At 37.4% G+C, this 18,943-nt stretch overlaps 1 protein-coding gene across 1 annotated transcript in view; it reads right to left on the reverse strand.

Moving 5' to 3' along the window:
* Nucleotides 1–7,966: 7,966 nt before the first annotated feature.
* The window catches only part of KAT2B (lysine acetyltransferase 2B), a 105,498-nt gene continuing 94,521 nt past the window's right edge, over nt 7,967–18,943 (reverse strand). Inside the window, exons 14-18 of the mRNA XM_049871108.1 lie at nt 17,491–17,605; nt 15,010–15,046; nt 14,708–14,771; nt 14,525–14,609; nt 7,967–10,030 (exon numbers count right to left, since the gene is read on the reverse strand). Coding sequence (XP_049727065.1) covers nt 9,837–10,030; nt 14,525–14,609; nt 14,708–14,771; nt 15,010–15,046; nt 17,491–17,605 — 495 coding nt within the window. The 3' untranslated portion in view covers nt 7,967–9,836. The remainder of the gene's footprint in view (nt 10,031–14,524; nt 14,610–14,707; nt 14,772–15,009; nt 15,047–17,490; nt 17,606–18,943) is intronic.

Genomic DNA, 18,943 nt, shown 5'->3' on the forward strand with positions numbered 1-18,943 from the left:
CAAAACTATACTTAAAATTTAATAAATTTAGGTTTTTTTTTTTTCTTTTAAATATAAATAACTGGACTTTAGCACTATAATGGTTTAGATTTCTTACACTGCCTAAAACCTTTAATTTGTAGCCAAAATGTGTCCTACTTGAGAATTAATGATGATTCTGGGTTATTTAAATTAAGGTGTTTAAATTAAAAGCTTCGGCATCCTTATTTTTCCCTTAAGTAGGAGATGCTAGAGTGAATGATTTTTTAAGACAGGTTGAGGATCTTTTGAAAGTCCTTATTATAATATTTGAATAAAGTAAATTCTTCACATTGACAGCAGGGTATACCCTAAGTTGTTTTTTGATCCCTTATGCCACTGTTGCATTTAATTTGTCAGAGAAAATGTGTGTGAGATTATGATTAGAGAATTTATGATTAGGCTCAGGAATTATGTACGTGGCTAGCTTGGAACCCCCAGCTCTTAAGGGTGCATTCAGAGTGATGCCTCAGCAAAATCACATACTATGTCGTGTACTTTCAGGATAGCCCCTTATTTAGTAAAAAACCTCAAATGTTAAAAGGGCTTTTTGTATTACCTTTGTATGAAGTTTCTGATGAACCAAAAAAGGGAATTAGTTCAGTTCACTTTATTTCTTCAAATTTTTAAAGACCAATAAAGTTTTGTATATGATTGTGCTTATGTTTTTTTGTCTCTCTGGGTGTCTGACTTTCTAGTTGCCACTGTCCTCATCCTTGGACATTTCTATTTTGTTTTCCTCAGTATTCTCTGTAATCAGTGCCATGAAACTCTCAGCTTCCCGTCCACATTCTCAACCTAACCCTTCTTTCTTTCAAACTTTTCATTGTGGAATATCCAGGTCCGTGATCAACAAATTCTGATTTTACTGGGTGACCCTTCCAGTCCTGACCTCAATTTTTCTCAACTGCATCTCCATATCTTTATGCATTCCATTTCACTCACACCCAAAATCCTTTTCATCAAAGTTTTTCTGTTTCCTAAATCACTGATTCATATACCCTACTCTCCCATCACAGTCTCTCTTATTCTTCCCGTTTGCTTGTTCAACTCCTCCTCTTATACCTGTTTTTTTAATTCGTGGAAACTCTAGAGTGGCCATCTTGATATAAATTAATTACAATGAAATAAAATTTAAAATTCAACTCAGTGCCAGTAACCACATTTCAAGTGCTCAATAGCCACATGTGGCTAGTGGTTACCATATTGGACAGTGTAGATGTAGAACATTTCCATCATCATAGAAAGCTCATTGGACTGCTGCATGCTGTAGATCAGCAGTCAGTTTTAAATGGTTGAAAAATAATCGAATACTTCCAACTGATTTTGATGATAGCAAACAAGTCATTTTGAACCCAAATAAATACCTACATAATAACTTTCATTTTGCTTCTTGGCTTGTAAAGCATAAAATAGTTCCTTTCTGGGCCTTCACAGAAAAAGTTTGCCAACTCCTGCTCTAAATCATTGGTTTGTAGGTTATTCTTTTCTGACACTTTCTGATCGACTTTGATCCTCACCTTCCTTTTGTCCTCAGAGTCAACCATTATCCTAAATTTGGTGTTAATGTTTTTGTATATTAATGTTTTTGTATTTCTGCTATCGTATCCATACTGTTATTAATGTTTTTGCATTTCTGCTATCGTATCCATAGACCGTTAAGTGTTGCTTTGTATTTTAACATTTTACGCCAATGTTATATTGTACATATCTCATGGTATCAGACTTAATGTTGTTTTTGAGATTTATCCCATATTGGCTGATGTAGATTATTTTCACCATTGTATTTTGTTTTGTAAATAAACCAGAATAAATCTGTTCCTCTTTTGAAAGGCGATTTGTTTCTACTTTTTCATTATTACAAATTAGTGCTGCAGTGAACATTCTGTATCCATGTATACAGGTGCCTAAGTTTTCATGGAGTTAATATGTAGAAGAGTTGCTCAGTTATAGGGTATATTGAAACCTAATTTTACTATGGGTTACCAAATCACTCTCTAAAGTGGCTGTACCAGTTCTGGCACGGGGAATGTACCATTGCTTTACAGCAACATAAATCCCAGTCTCCCTATACGCTATCCATCACTTCGTGTTATTGGACCCTAAAATGGGCCAAACCAATGAGTATGAAGTGTTTCGCTTTGTTTTAATTACTAATGACACTATCTAATTATAAGAATTCAAGTATTGGTCATTCTCATTCCATAAATGGAATAGTCTTTGCCCACTTTTCTACTGAAATGTCTTTTAATAGTGAAGGTTTTTTTGAAGAGTAGGGATCTACTTTTATTTTTTTCCGTGAAGATACCAGTTGTCTCAGCACATTCATTGATTAATCCTTTCCCCTCTGATGAATATTGCTGCCTTTGACATACACCAAGCTTTCCATCGGTTTATTTGTTTAGCTTTGTTCTGAGTACTGGATTGTCACAATTTTTTAAATACACGGGTAGAATTGATTTGCTAATATTTAGGAATTTTTATGTCTATGGTGATAAGTAAACTTTGCCTATATCTTTTCTTACATACACCTTGTACTTTTGGTATCAAGGTTATACTAGTCTCATAAGTTGAGAATCTTTTCTTCTATGGGACAAATTATACTTACTGTTTGGTAGAACTGGCCATTGAAACCATCTTATTCTGCTGTTGCTTGTCGAGGAAATTGTATATATTGTTACCAATTTTGTTTTTTTTATCACTTACTGAAGGAAGTGTAATAAAATCTTGCACAATAATTCCGAATTTATCGATTTTATTTTCCTAGGGAATTATTCCTTTTGTCACTGTTGAAAATAATGCTTTTCATCTTAAAATCTGATACACAGGCAGCTTCTATATGGATAATATTTACCTGTATATTGTTAATATTTGCCTGGCATACCTTTTTTCCATTTCTTTGAACCATCCTATGTTGATATGTTTTATATGTCTCTTCAAACAACATACTACTAGGTTTTGTTTTTCACTCCAAACGACAGTTGATCCTCATTGTTCATGGATTTGTATTTATGAATTTACTTACGTGTATTTAAAATGTATTTGTAACCCCAAAATTAACACTTACGTGCTTTTACAGACAAGTGCAGAATGGAGAAAAATTTGAGTTCCCCGATGCACAGACATGCCCAGGTGGGGAGGAACAAGGCGATGCTCTGCTTTTTTCCTTCAGCTTTTATACCGTAAACAAGTGTCCTTATTGTGGTCTATTTTGTTTCACGTTTTTCACATTTTTGTGCCTTTTTTATTGGCAATTTTGCTGTATAAAATGGTCCCCAAATATAGTGCTGAAGTATTGTCTGGTGTTCCTAAGTTCAAGAAAGCTATGATGTGCCTTGCAGAGAAAATGTGTGTTAGATCAGCTTTGTTCAAGCATGAGTCCTAGTTCTTTTGGCCCATGAGTTTGATGTTAATGAATCAACAATAGCTATTAAATAATATTCTTTCTCCTTTATTCTGTTAATGTGGTTAATTACATTAATGGGTTTTCCAATGTTAAACCAACCTTGAACGAATGGAAAAAAGGTACTTTTTAATATTTTGCTGGATTTGATTTGCAAATATTTTGTTAAAGGTCTTTACATCTGTGTTTGTGAGGGCTATTGGTCTACAGTATTCGTGCCTAGCTTCATGATGTTTCACCCATACACGTACAGGCTGGTATTCAACCAAGACCCAAGGGAGCCCCTAAGCAGAATTCTGCAGCTCTTTCTCTGCATAGTTCCTTCCTGTCTCCTACTCCACTAGCAAATTCTGGTTTCCCTGTCCTCTGCAATCTTCATCTCCTTGACTCAGTAATATCACCAGGCTCTTTGAATTCCACCTCCTTGTGGCAAAATTCTGAAAACTGCCTCAGGAAGAATGTGGGATGAAGATAGGGCTCACTCTGCTTATTTTCTATCAGAGCTCATAATCCTGCAATTGTAGAAAAAGGGTTCTGATTGTCTAGTTTCTGAAAAGAATTTTTTGTTCAGTTTCCTAGTTTACAGCAGAAGGGCAAGTCTATATTGGTTATGCCTTCACAGGTGGAAGTGAAAGTCAATAATTTATCCTGTTTGGTATTCTCCGTGATTAAAATATTCATGCCTTTCATCAATTGTGAAAAATTCTTAGCTCATTGAGTATTGCCTTTTCCCCTTTCTCACCTTATGCAACTTCTAATAAATACTGGACTTTGACTAATACTGAATGCCAGTTGTGCTGCTCACTGCTCTAGACACTTGGGACACTTCAGAGAAAAAAATATCCTGCCTTAATGAAATTCACATTATTTACAACCTATCGTCTGTCTCTTAACCTGTTTTCCATATATATCATCTCTTTAACTGTGTTCTTTCTGTACTTCATCAGTTCTATATTCCAATTCACTTATGCTACCATTGGCTGTATCATAGCCTATTTAACCTGTCACTTAATGTGCTATTCTCCGTTTTTGACAATTATAAGCACTTGTTTTCTTTCATAGTGTCTTATCTCACTTAGGTATGTAATCCTGGTATTTGTTGTATTTGCTGACTTTCAATTATGAGAATTGTTTGCTCGTGTTTTATATTATGAGCTCTTCTTCTATGGGACTTATTTTTTCCTCTGAGAAAAATGTGTGTACTGGCTATAAAAATATCCATATAGACTGTGTGTTTGCTTTTACCAGGAGCCCCGGAGGTACCAATAAAAAGAACCGATTTTTATTTCATGCTGTGTTCGGTGATTTAAGAATTCCCAGACCTAGTAAGAAATCATGTAGGAAATGTAAATTTGAAACCCAAACCAAGATGAGGTACAGACCAAAGGCTTCCAATCTGCAAGCAGGAAACTTCCCAATCTATGCTTTCTACTGGTGTTTGCAAACCTTTATAGATTCTGGCTAATGTGTGTGTCTTGGGTTGGGGTGGGAGAGTCGATAGCCTGTTTCACTTAACCCACAAATGCATTAAAACTTAAGCCCCTAAAACAGAGATAGCAACTTTCCCAAGGTGACAAACGAATCAATTCATGTGTTGATCCCTCTGTTTTTTTTGTTTTGTTTCTTGTTGGTTATGACACTTAGGGGTTGCCTTTTCTTCCTTATAAACTCAGCTATACTCTTAAATTTACTGCATTTTATCCAGCATGTCCACGTATTTTCAGGAGACAAAGTTTTTACATTATTTTAGCTGTCATACTGGGTAACCAGATGTCTCCAATCCATTCATTGTCAAGATGATTTTTTAAAATCAGTTTGATCATGCTTTACCGCCATTTCCCTTAAAACCCAATATTCTTAATACAACCTGTTATGGCCCTGCACCATCCCACACCCCTCCTCTTTGCTCCCTCTCACCCCTGTCATTTTGGATCCTCTCAGATCTTTGGTTCTTTACTGCCTCAAGAATTTCTCAGCCTGCATTTCCTCTGCCTGCCTTCCTCTAAATTTATCCTTAGTCAAGGCCTACTCATCCTTCAGGACACAGCTTAAAGGTCACTTCCTCTGAGAAGCTTTCCCTAATCCCCTTTACCAAGCTGTGTCTTCCATTTTATACTCTCACAGCAAGCACCATACTAAGGAGCCCCAGTAGCACAGTAGTTAAGTGCTTGGCTGCTAACCAAAAGGTCAGCAGTTTCTAACCCACCAGCTGCTAGCTGGAGAAAGACGTGGCAGTCTGCTCTCGAAATGATTTACAGCCTTGGAAACCCTACGGGACAGTTCTACTCCGTCCTGTAGTGCTGATATGAGTCAGAATCAACTTAATGGCAACGGGTTTAGTTTTTGGTTTGATGTTTATGGGAGTTACCCTTGGTGCCACCACTGCAAGCTAAACCTCTTCAATGTAACACTATTCATGCTTATAATTGCTTGTTCAATGTCTGACCTTCCCACAAGACTGTAATTGCAACTTTGGTCATTTTGCACCTATTATATAAACTTTTAAGTTTTAGTAGTTCTCCTGAGTTGTTAAAAAAAAAAAAAGTCCAGGCTTCTTTAGCAGAGTGTTTCATGGCCCTTTCCAACCTAATCCCCACAACCCATCATCAACCTTGACCCCAACCTGACACTAACTCTCACCTGTTAATTTACAGATGCTACTTTATCGTTTACATTTCTTCTCTACGAATAGATTTTAATCTTCAAAGCAGAAAACTCATTTTTGTATCCTTACCATTTTATACATAGATGTTCATAAACATGCAATAAGAATTCTCAGTTGAATAGCAGAGAACGTGAAAGGAATAGAAACTACGGTTGTAGTCTTAATATTTCATGGGGCAACAAACTAGGACAGGCACATTCACTCTTTAGGAAGGAAGATGGTGTTGCAGGATGCTTAAGAACAGTAACCCTGGATCTAGAATACCTGGATTTGACATCTTGGAAAAATTGCCATTCTGTATCTGTGGGGTTTATGTTAACTTTACCCAAAGAATTTGGTATTTGTCCTTCGTTCCCAGGGCATATGTAAAACCATGGTATTTCCCTAAGAGTTTAAGTCTCTTCAATGGGAACACCAGAACACACCTAACTAACTGGTTGTGCCACGGGGTGCCCTGAGTGGGAGCTGGCCAGGCCAGGGGGTCCCACCTTGTGATTCCACTTCATAAGACCAACTCATTATGACATGGCAAAAATCCTCTATAACTGCTCTGGACACAATCTCCATGAGCTTCCTAGTTGGTGAAAGACATCTGCTCTTAGGAGGATGACATGCCCCCTTCGAGACAAAGAAGCTCTGTGTTGGGAACCCTCCCATACCTCACCCTATGTGTCTCTTCTTTATGTTGATCCTGATTTGTACTTTTCATAATAAAGCTGTGACCATAAGTATAGCACCTCCTGTGAGTTCTGTGAGTCATTCCAGTGAATTATCAAACTCGAGAGAGTAGCAGGAGCCAGCAGTCCAAGGTGAGGGAGACTGGGAACCCCCAAGCATGCAGCTGGCATCCTGAAGCAATAGCAGGAAAACCTCAAATTGTAGCCAGCAGTTCAGATGTGAGTGGAGTCCAGGGGACTCCCAAGCTTACGGCTGACATCTGAAGTCTTGGGCCAACTTAGTAGTCCAGAGGCCTGTGTCCTTTACCTAGTGAAGTCTGACCCAGCTCCAGTGGCTAGGGTCAGAAGTGCTGCATGGGTAACTGGCATCAGAAGAGAAGTGACAGAGAAGTAAAAAGTGGAGATTTTGATTTATGTTGATTATTATCCTCAGTATCTCAGTATTTTCATCGCACTGTTGTAAGAATTAATTGAGCCCAAACAGGTAAAATGCTTAGAAGAATACCTGGCACCTAGTCAGTACTTGATAAGTAATCTGGTACAGTATTTGAAAGCCCATTTTCCAAGAAAAAAAAAGCCACATTTTCCAGTATCCATTTTCTCAGTAAGAAGGGTGGTATTTTGACCATCAAATGCCTTAATCTTTTGACTTCTCAGTTGGTTCAAATCCAACAGAGGTGAGGGGTGCTTTTTTATTATTGGGTTCTCTCAAACCCCAACAGAATATACTATTCTCTCTTACAGATAGCATTTCGAGTAACATTTGCAGCTCATATGGGAGTTATCTCAAAATCACCTGTATTTTTATTTGTCCCTTTCCTCATTCATCTACTATCACAGAGGCAAAGTAGAAAGACTGGAACAAGTATACCTTCTTTTGATTTCAAAACCAGTTAACACTCTTCTTCTGGGAGACTTGTTTTTTTTTTTTTTTAACGGGTGGCAGTAGGCAAGATGCAGTGGATGGCTCTAGGGAGATGGTACATATTTCTCCTCTTCACAGCCTTTCACTGATGGGCTGTAGATTCTTATGAAACCACCCACAAACATAACAATTCTAAAAACATCTTCAACAAAATTCTTATACCTAAGGATGAAGGATATAATCGGTAAGTCATCAACTATACTGTACATTTAACTTCAATCTGCTTGAAGAAAAAAACACACCACCAGATTGGGAGCTTTTTTTTTTTTTTAAATATAATTTAAAACTATTTTGTACCAGTACAATATATTAATTTTACAAATGTAAAATTTTATCAGCTGTTAAAGCATTTGCAAAAACCACACACATCCTACTTCAGCTTTATTGCACAATATCTATAAGAAAATATTAATTTTTAAATTAGAAACCATAAAAATGCTTTCAATATAGAAGAGACAATCTGATTTTAAAGACAATACTCTCTAAGAATGTCTACCCAGAAAATAACAAACTTTCACAGGATACCAGGCTGGACAGATGCTTTGGCAGATCCGGTACAAAGTCTTGTTTAAAACCAGGCCAAGATACTGAATCCAAACTGTATCGTAACTCTTCATTAGAAATCTAGATGCCACTCAAGGTGGTTTCTTTTACTTTTAAAAGTTGAGGCATTTTTCAGTTGAGCATTCTGAATATCTCTTACGTAGCAAAAACCACACTTTCAACTTAACAGCCATTTGTTTTGTTTTGTTTCCTTCTTGCACATTATCTCTGGCAACTGTTTACGACTATTAATGATCATTTTCATTTACTTATGCTGATATAAAACATCAAGTTACATACATTTTTAAAAGCTAGTCCTTTACAAAAATCCATCTATAAATCTGCATCATAAAAATTAGTGTCAAGACCATCGAGATGGTCTTCATTTATGTTTTATATTCATTCGTTTTTCCAGAGTTGAGATGGAAAATGTCCCACTTTTCTACGTAGTGTAATCAGAAAATAAATCCAAGCACTAAGCTGGAATCCCAAGGCAGGGTAATAAAGGTTGTCTGATGGGTTTTAGTGGGACAGACCCTGGGCCTATCTACCAGTGTGGGTATTAAAATACTGACAGCAAACCTCGGTGGGCATTTAATTCATCTCAGACAATGAATAAAATTTACAGATGCACTGGGGGAAAAAAATGTGCACATATGTGTATTATCAGTGGGGTTGGATGTATCATAGAAAAGAAAAAAAAAAACTTTGTTCATAAGAACTAGAATTCACCAGATTTTATATCTACAAATAACAATTTTTTTTTCCTATTAAAGCATATAGATTCAGTCTCAAGTTTTTTCAAGTGTATGCCTTTATGACCCTGGAAATGACCTTTTGGAACTTATGTCCTGCATAAGCAAAGTCAAATATGACATTACACACTTGGTAGAGAAAATAATTATTAAAATAGTGGTTATGCACTCACAAGTTTGTTTTAGGTAGACAGAACTATCAAAAAACCAGATGCTTATAAAAAGTTTGCGTTACTTAGAATCTCTTCCTTAGGAATCAAAGCAGTTGCTTTTTCAGAACTGCATTTTTTCAGAACTGCTCAAAGCACCTCATCTAGCTCAGTGTTTTTTAAAAAATATATATAAAAAGTCTACGATGAGACATCAAACATCACATCACCTTTTTCGGGTTTCTTTTTTTTATCATGGATCCCTTCCTTAAAGTCCTTCAGAAAACAATAAAAATAAACTCTCATACTCCATTAGAAAAAAAAAAAAAGAAAGAAAACATTCACGGTCTGAAAATTTTTCTGGATTTCCCCAAATCTTGGTACTATGTGCAATTTCCTCAGACACAGGTTTTGAGGAAACCCCAGATGATTATTGAATATTCGGCTAATGGACGATGCCGTAGAAAATTTACATTAATAGTAGCAAATAGATCGAAATCTATTCCATAAAATAAAAATGTTCTATGACTTCAATTTAAATACATATCTGAAAAGCTAAGAGGAGGTTTTTGTTTTTCAAAAGTGCTAATTATTACATTTAGTTCAGTACATTATGTCCAATTCTTTGTAAAACTAAACCACCTTTGCTTTAGGCACACTGCTTGATGAGTATCTAGAAGCAGAGGAAAAAAAAAAAAAAATCACTTGTCAATTAATCCAGCTTCCTTAATTTTACTGAAGAAAAATTTCTCCAGGATATTGGCACATTTGTAGTATTCACTCTCAGGGGGGTTGTACTCTTTGCAATTGGTAAAGACTCGCTGTAAGTCTGCCATGAATAATTTCTTAGACACGTAGTACCTATTCTTGAGGCGTTCGCTCATGGTTTTCAGATCTGTGCAGGAGAAAAATATATTAGCAATCTTTGACTCCTTTGCAATGCCAGCTGACAAAAGTGAGACTGGGAAAGAAATTCATGTCATTGACTTGATTATATTTTTCTCATCCCAATACCCTGGCTTAAAGAAAAGTCATTGACTTGATGATATTTTTCTCATCCCAATACCCTGGCTTAAACAGAACTCATGATCAAGGAAAACAGTTCTTAAATCTTCTGTTCATGCTCTTATGAGTTTTTTTTGTGTAAAATCACAGCCATTTTAACATTAAAGGGAGCATTATTAGTCACCTGATCCAATCCTCTTTCAATCACAAAGAAGCTAAATAGATTAGCAAGGATGAGTATGATGAACTAACTACTGTAAACTCTTCATTCAGAGTTATACAGAAGAGGCTCTATCTATGTGGAGTAGAGCAGATGAAACATTTGTACTGAATCATTTTATTATTTAAAACAATCACACTGAGTTTGTTTCACTAAATTTGCAGTTGTTTGGTGTTATGTAGATAGAACTACAGTTGAAAAATCGATCATAAATACATCTGCAAATATACAGTAACCCTGCAAGTAATAATGGTTCCAATTAATCTTGTTTCATGCTCTAGCAATGAAATAAGAATGGCCCCCTTGACTCAATCATCTATTTTCTAAAGCAAGTAAGCCTTGCAAGACTATTGTTAAAAATGGTATTTTCCCAGGATACCTACTTGCTTCAAATTGTATTATTTCACAGGTGAAAACAGTGTTTCATCTAAACAGTACTGCATCTTTTCTTAAGAATACAGCAGGGCTTCTTCAAGCCTCCCTCTCAGGACCAATTTAAAGAATTCCATACTGATTAGGAGATGCTAACATTTACTCATTTATGGGTCTCTGATTTTCTCTAAGTCTGGCTGTGTCTTTAAAAAATATAACTGTATTAACCATACATGGAAAAATAAGTCAAGATGGCTCAAGAAGCACTTCTGACTACTGATATCCCCAATTCCCAATTATCAAGTTTTCCAGAAGGAAAGAAAGTTAAGAGTCAAATACATTGGATTATCATTTAATAAAATAAGTAAATTTATGTGCCATATCCCAAAATGAGGACAGATTCATTTGTATTAACATTCTAAATCCACCACAAAACACCAAAAATAAGAAAAGGGAAAATATCTGCTTCCATCTTTAGACCTTTGACTAAGGCTCTCTTGCTAGGTCATCACATCTGTGGATTAAACTTTTTTTTTTTTCTCTAACTGAAACAGTTTGTTGGGAGAGAAAAATCTAAAAGGTTAAGGTACGCGAAGACTCACTAACCCGTTGCCCATTGCCATCAAGTCAATTCTGACTCATAGGGACCCTACAGGACAGAGGAGAACTGCCCCATTGGGTTTCCAAGGCAATAAATCTTTAAGGAAGCAGACTGCCACACCTTTATCCTGTAGAGCAGCTGGTGGGTTCAAACCACCGACCTTTCAGTTTGGCTTAACTATGCCAAAAAGACTCAGCGAACCCCCAACTAAATGTCTTGCCTAAGTATGACTGAACAGATCAAGACACCCTTTCTTTCTTAAGGAAGAAAGAGCAATGAAATTGTACCTATTTTATTTTTTAGGTAAAATTAGATGTCGATGTTCCTGATACGCTTGCTGCCCAACATACTGTTTTAGCAGCAAAGAAAGAAAAATGTAGCCAGAAAAAAAAAGAAACTTGACACAAGAAGTTTGTCCAAAAGCTTTTCACACGATCCCCCCTCCCCAGGCGGAAGGGGCGGAAAGAGATGTGAAGCACTAAAATGCAGCAGAAACAAAACAAGAATTATAGGGGTGTTTGGATATTACAACCAAATTCTGCATATTTCCTTTCTATTCTAAAGTTATGTGTATATTTTTCTTCCTTTAGTCTTTTTTGAATCTTTCAACTGGCCAAATGGCATGGATAAAAAATAGTTGACTACATATTGATAATACCAAATATGAAGATACCACTTAATTATTCTAATTTTGTTCCCCCACTCCCCACCCTAAACTTGGAGATTGAGTAAATGGGAAAACCCTGCCTTCCAATTTAAGCACGGTTAGAAGACATGTTGAGGTCAGGCTACTTAGATACTGTCCAGTGTGGGACTAAGCAAAATGAGTTAGATTTCACCCACATGGAGGAAAAAAAGTTATTAAGACTGTGGGGAAAGAAAAAAGATGTTTTTACAAAAAGTCAAGACGACGATACGGGGAAAAGTAAAATCATTGATTAGTCAGCCCTGTCCTCAAACACGTAATTTCCTAGAGGGCAGGACTACATAAAGTACATAAAGCCATCCTAGGAAAAAATACTGATCCACTAACAAGTACCATTTACTGTTTTAACGATCTTTGTCTAGCACATATCTCAGCCCATCACTGGCCTTGTTCAATGGGATCTACTTTCCCTTCACAAGCACTCAGCTATGCATATGGGAGGTATCTGACTGGAGAAGCTTATGCCCTTCTCAGGCTGAACCAAGAAACTTCCAAAGAGCAGGCTGTGAGTAGGCTACAAGAGACCTCATTTGCTACACTTACTACTGCAGGTACTGAAGGAAGAAGGCCAAGCTACACTGAAGACATTGGCAAAAAATAAGGCTCCAGGAAATGACAGAATACCAGTTGGGATGTTTCAACAAACGGATGCAGTGCTGGAAGTACTCACTCATCTGTGCCAAGAAATATGGAATACAACCACTTGGTCAACCGACTGGAAGAAATTCATACTTAATGCCTATTCCAAAAAAGGTGATCTAACCAAATGCAGAAATTAATGAACAATATGATTAATATCACACACAAGTAAATTTTACTGAAGGTCATTCAAAAGCAGCTACAGCAGTACGTTGACAGGGATCTGCTAGAAATTCAAGATGGACTCAGAAGAGGACATGGAACCAGGTATATCATTGCTGATATCAGATGGATCCCTGCTGAAAGCAGGGAATACCAGGAAGATGTTTTCCTATGTTTTATTGACTATGCAAAGGCATTCGACTGTGTGGATCATAACAAATCATGCGAAGAATGTGAATTCCAGAACACTTAATTGAGCTCTTGAGGAACCTGTACATAGATCAAGAGGCAGTCGTTCAAACAGAACAGGGGGATACTGCATGGTTTGAAGTCAGGAAAGGTGTGTGCCAGGGTTGTATCCTTTCACCATACCTATTCAATCTGTATGCTGAGCAAATGATCTGAGAAGCTGGACTATATGAAGAACAGGACATCAGGATGGGAGGAAGATTCATTAATGACCTGCGTTATGCAGATGACACAACCTTGCTTGCTAAAAATGAAGAGGGCTTGAAGCACTTACTGATGAAGATCAAGGACTACAGCCTTCCATATGGATTACACCTCAACATAAAGAAAACAATAATCCTCACAAGTGAATCAATAAGCGACATCATGATAAACGGAGAAAAGACTGAAGTTGTCAAAGATTTCATTTTACTTAGATCCACAATCAATGCCCATGGAAGCAGCAGTCAAGAAATCAAACGGCACGTTGCATTGGGCAAATCTGCTGCAAAAGACCTCTTTAAAGTGTTAAAAAGCAAAGATGTCACCTTGAAGACTACACTGTGCCTGACCCACGTCCAGGTTTTTCCAATCGCCTCATATACCTGTGAAAGCTGGACAGTGAATAAGGAAGACCAAAGAATTGGTACCTTTGAATTACATTGTGAGCAAAGAATACTGAATATACCATGGACTGCCAAAAGAACAAACAAATCTATCTTGGAAGATTACAGCCAGAATGCTCCTTAGAAGCAAGAATGGCGAGGCTATGTTTCATACACTTTGGACATGTTATCAGGAGTGATCAGTCCCTGGAGAAGGATATCATGCTTAGTAAAGCAGAGGGTCAGCGAAAAAGAGGAAAACCGTCAACAAGATGGATTGACACAGTGGCTGCAGCAATGGGCTCAAGCATAATGATGACTGTGAGGATGGTGCAGGGCCAGGCAGTGTTTCATTCTGTTGTACACAGGTCACTATGAGTCAGAACCAACTCAACGGCACCTGACAACAACAACAACACTATTGCAGGTCTTCAGAGTGCAAGTGGACAGGGACTAAAGGGAATTATTCTCCCCAAACCCATACAACTTCCCTTGAAAAATTCCCAAAAGGAACTGAGATGGCCCAGAAGACAAAGGTGAAAATGTCAGTTAACTTAAGACTGAAAATGAACACAGAGGGTTTAACGTATTTTTCACATGGTAGGATATATGGATTCCTAAATTAACCTCCCCTGCAGGATTCCAGACTCAGTCAATCATCCCTTTGGTTTTCTTGCACTGAAATACACAGTAGCATGGCAGAAAGGGGGAGAGGAAAGCATATGAACATATATCCATTTTAAGGATATAACTATTGAAATCATTACAAGTCAACCTCAGCAACCATTTGTCCCCCACACCACCATCCAGAGAGCTTTAAATCTATACTTAGAAAATGTTAATGGCATTACCCATGGGGAACCTTATCACTTCATAATATCCCGGAGCTTCTGTTCTCTTCACAGGTTCCATGAAGGGCCAAGCGCTTTGATGGCTCTTGGGTAAAGAAAAAAGTAAGGTATCTAATATGGAAATTCCATGTGGAAAATCATTTCAAAATATTTGCACAAGATGAATGAAAAGAGAACACCCACCTTCACCTGCTGGAGGATGCTCTTGAGTGTGCTGTAAAGCTGGTCAGGGTCTTTGGGCTCTTTACTTGAAAGAAAAGTAAACAACCAAGAACAAGAATTAGTTTTTTACCCTCCTGCTAGCTGATTCCAATACAGCTCATTCTTACAAAAACCTAAAATTGGAATCATTCCAGAGCTTTTTATGAAAATTGCTACCCAACAAGTGTTGTATCGGAGATTACAGTCAGTTTGCCCTTTTTCTCAAAGTTGCTGGGAGGGGAAAAAATTGCTTCCATTAACATCCTCTCGCCCATCATACTTACCTTTTCTCTTTTCCACTTGGTTTCCAGCCTGTCTCTCCTATGTCAACGAAATTAAACACTGAATGAGAACTGCTTTTGGTCAAGAGAATAACATAGTTAATACTTATCTAAAATGCAATAAATTACAGCCATGCCTCAATAAAAAGTCTATTTCTGGGAAGAGACTAAAATTGACTCTGGTTACTTCCTTATGCAGCTAACAATAGGAAACATTTCCAAGACTGACAATACTACCCTATATGTTAGTATTTTTTGAAGAGGAGCTTCAATCTGTCAGGGGAAAACGTAAAAAATAAATGTCTATTTCTAGTACAGTAAAAAAAAAAGAAGTACAGTAGGCATGTGTGTTTTTCAACTGTATTGCACGAGTATTTTTCAATGGTGATTTTTGCTAATCACAACGTAAAAGACTTAAACTGTTATTTTAGAACAAACTCTGTCCTGGTCTCTATTTTATTTGGCCAAAACACTGTTTGTGTCTTGGTTTAGGGTAAAAACCTATAGTAAAAAGAAAACACACCCTGGAGTCAGATAGACACGGATTTGATTTCCTGCTTTCCCCTTAAAAGCTAACTTAACTAGATAAGTTACTTAACCTCTTTTGTCTCAGTTTCTCAATCTGTAAAATAAAACTTTTAAAAGTTAGGTGATATTACCCTTTTAAGATTAGGTGATGCATGTAATATAACAGAAGAATGCCTGGCACAAGAAAGCATTCAGTTAAACGGTCGCTGTTGTTGTAACTTGCCATCAAGTCAATTCCGACTCATGGAGACCTCGTGTGTGCACAGTAGAATTGCTCCACAGGGTTTTCAAGGCTGTGACCTTTTGGAAGCAGATCACCAGGCCTTATTTCCAAGGACCCTCTGAGTGGCTTTGAACCACCAGCCCTTCAGTTAGCAGTCCAGAACTAAATCATCTGCACCACCCAGGGACTCCTAAATGGTTGTTACCCACCGACATTGAGTCAGTTCTGACTCATAGTGACCCCATAGGGTTTCCAAGGTGGTAAACTCCTACAGAAGCAGACTGCCACATCTCTCTCCTGTGGAGCCACTGGTGGTTCCAAACCACCTACCTTCTGGTTAGCAGTCCCTCACTTTAACCACTGGGCCACTGAAACTCCTTAAATGGTTGTTATTATTAAATGGTTGCTACCATTAATAGGAATAAAATGTGGAAATAAAATTTTCTGGGTCTAGCAGTGAAAAGTGATGGATTTTATAACAAAGTCATACACCTTGCCCAAATAATGTCTTATTTCTTCCTCTGGAGAACTTTAGTTTGTTTGATTTTGTTTTGTTTATTTCATCTTCGATATACTAGAAGATCCTAGATTTGAACCATATGAAATTGCTGATATTTAATAGCTTTTGATCTACAAAAAAAAAAAAAAAAACCTATTTCGTATGGTTTAACTGAATAAAACCTACCTCTAATATACTCACAGTCATGAACCCTTAGAAAAACTATCATAATATTACTGTTGTGTGCCGTTGAGTCAATTCCAACTCATAGCGACCCTATAAGACAGAGTAGAAATGCCCCATAGGGTTTCCTAGTCTGTAATCTTACAGAGCGAGCCCTGGTGGTACAGTTTCTAAGTACTCGGCTACTAACCAAAAGGTCAGTGGTTCGAACTGACCAGCCGCTCCATGGGAAAAAGATATAGCAGTCTACTTCCGTAAAGATTACAGCCTTGAAAAGCCTATGGGGCAGTTCTACTCTGTCCTACCAGGTCACTATGAGTTGGAATCGATTGATGGCAATGGGCTTTTTTTTTAATCTTTATGGGAGCAGATCGCCAGGTCTATTCTCCCACAGAGCAGTTGGTGGGTTTGAACCAGTGACTTTTTTTTATAGTTTGCAGCTAAGCACTTAACCGTTGCACCACAAGGCATCTTTATTATAATATTAGGGAACTTACGAAAAATCATATGATTTCCATCACACATGGCAAGTCATCTTTTTTCACGTCTGGTAAACTAATTTAGCCAAGCACAGATCTATGAAGGTTGCAACTGTGATGGCATTTGAGACACTGTACAAACAGCAAGATGTTTGGAGGAGGTCAGAGCTGAGCTGCTCCTTTTTCTGACAGTTTTTGGATATTTGCCAGTTAAAGTTAAGTCACTTAACCTTTCTGAGATTCAATTTTCCCGTTTATAAAAGTAGAATTATCCTACCTTCAAGAGTAGTGCCTACCATTGTGCTATAAATACCAGGCTCTTCATAAAATTGTGGAGATTAATAGCTATAAAAAGTGATCATTTAAACTCTCTTTGGTTTGTTTGTGTTAAGAGGTAGAGAAAAGACAGATAAAAGGAAAGCTTTTGCTACCTTCTTAATAACTGGAAATAAACACAAATTGAGACACACAAAGCAATAAAGTGTTTCAAATTACTACATTCTTCTAATCGTTTCAAACACAACTCATGGCATGACCACAATATTTGCTTTTAAAAGAAGGGCTATACATACTAATTCCAGGAATGCTTTCTATAGGAATCTGTCGAACTCCATCTTTAAAACATGAAAGTCCAGGGTAGACTTTTCGAATCTGGGCTTGTTTTCTTTCTATCAGCTTTTTAATTATCTGTAAAGCAGAGGAAGAAAATGTGGTTAGGGAAGGAAGTCTGTGCCTACAGCTCTAGTCAGACAACCGCAGGAATCATTTTCCTGACAAAATTAAGTCTTTATGAAACGAAAAAAAGGAAAAGATGAATGCTATTAAACAGGTAAGACATAAAACATTCTATTATACCAAGCCCATTCAGTGACACTCACACAATTGTCTGGATGACTGGTCCCTGCCACCCAGAAAAGCTAATATTGAGAGAACACACTGCCCTCAGAGCCCACTGTCATCACTAGCACAAGAACCAATTATTCTGCCCTCTTCCCTGAGAAGGCTCTACCAGAATTACAGTAAGGCAGCTCCAGAGCATCAATACCTAGTCAGTCAAGTATCAGAACCACTTCACATCCTGGAACTATGACTATTCCCTTCAGATTGGAGGGACAAGCGGATGGGCAGATGAACAGGCATCAGAAAGCCCAAAGGCCTGTGATGAATGGCCTTATTCTTATTTAAATTTTTCAAGACTTGAGCCCCAACCTACACTATTTACATCAAAAAAGCATTTCTAAATAGTGTCTGTTAAGGCAATGCAACCAGGATATGAGTAGGCAGGGCTGCTTTGGTAATTCTGAGAGAAGTTTTGTTTTGTAAAATCATTCCTAGTATATTGAGGTAACTATTTCCAAGACAGTGTAGCTTTCCCTTAAAAAAAAAAAAAAAAACAGAACTCAGAATTTCCCATCCTGAAATTAGCCATATCATAACCAAATTTTGGAAAGAACAAAACTGTATCAGTCATTCACTGAATTTACAAAGGAAAACAACAACAAAAAAAAATTCTAGTTTCTAACTGCTTGATCTCAAACATATCACTGGTAAATGCTGCAGCATGAATACATAATCCTAGCACTCAAACAAAAACATGAAATGGATGGGACTAACTAAATAACTAAAAGTATATTCTTAGTGAATCTAGATCAGTGCTGACCAACAGAAACATAAGGAAGCCTATGAAGGAACCCTAAAAATCTAGGTGCTTGGCACAAGGGAAGGTTTCTGCCAAAGACACAGGCCAGGCTCCATTTTTTTATTGCTCATTCTGAGCTGATTCTCAGAAGTCAGCTAGCCAGAATACCTCAGGAAGCCTGTGGGCTCCCCTACTCTCCTCTCCCTTCCTCTCACTGCATGCTCCCAGGAAGGATACTCACTCAGGCTGACCCCCAAAATATGCATAGATTAACAAGAAGTTAACTGACTCGAACTTTATGATTAACAAAGCAATGTTTAAGGGATCCTGCAATTGTCTGATGTCTGTTAAATCATGATTTTGTAAATGATTTTGTAAATGTCCTG

This window comes from Elephas maximus, chromosome 27 (genome assembly GCF_024166365.1).
Source record: "Elephas maximus indicus isolate mEleMax1 chromosome 27, mEleMax1 primary haplotype, whole genome shotgun sequence".
NCBI lineage: Eukaryota > Metazoa > Chordata > Mammalia > Proboscidea > Elephantidae > Elephas > Elephas maximus.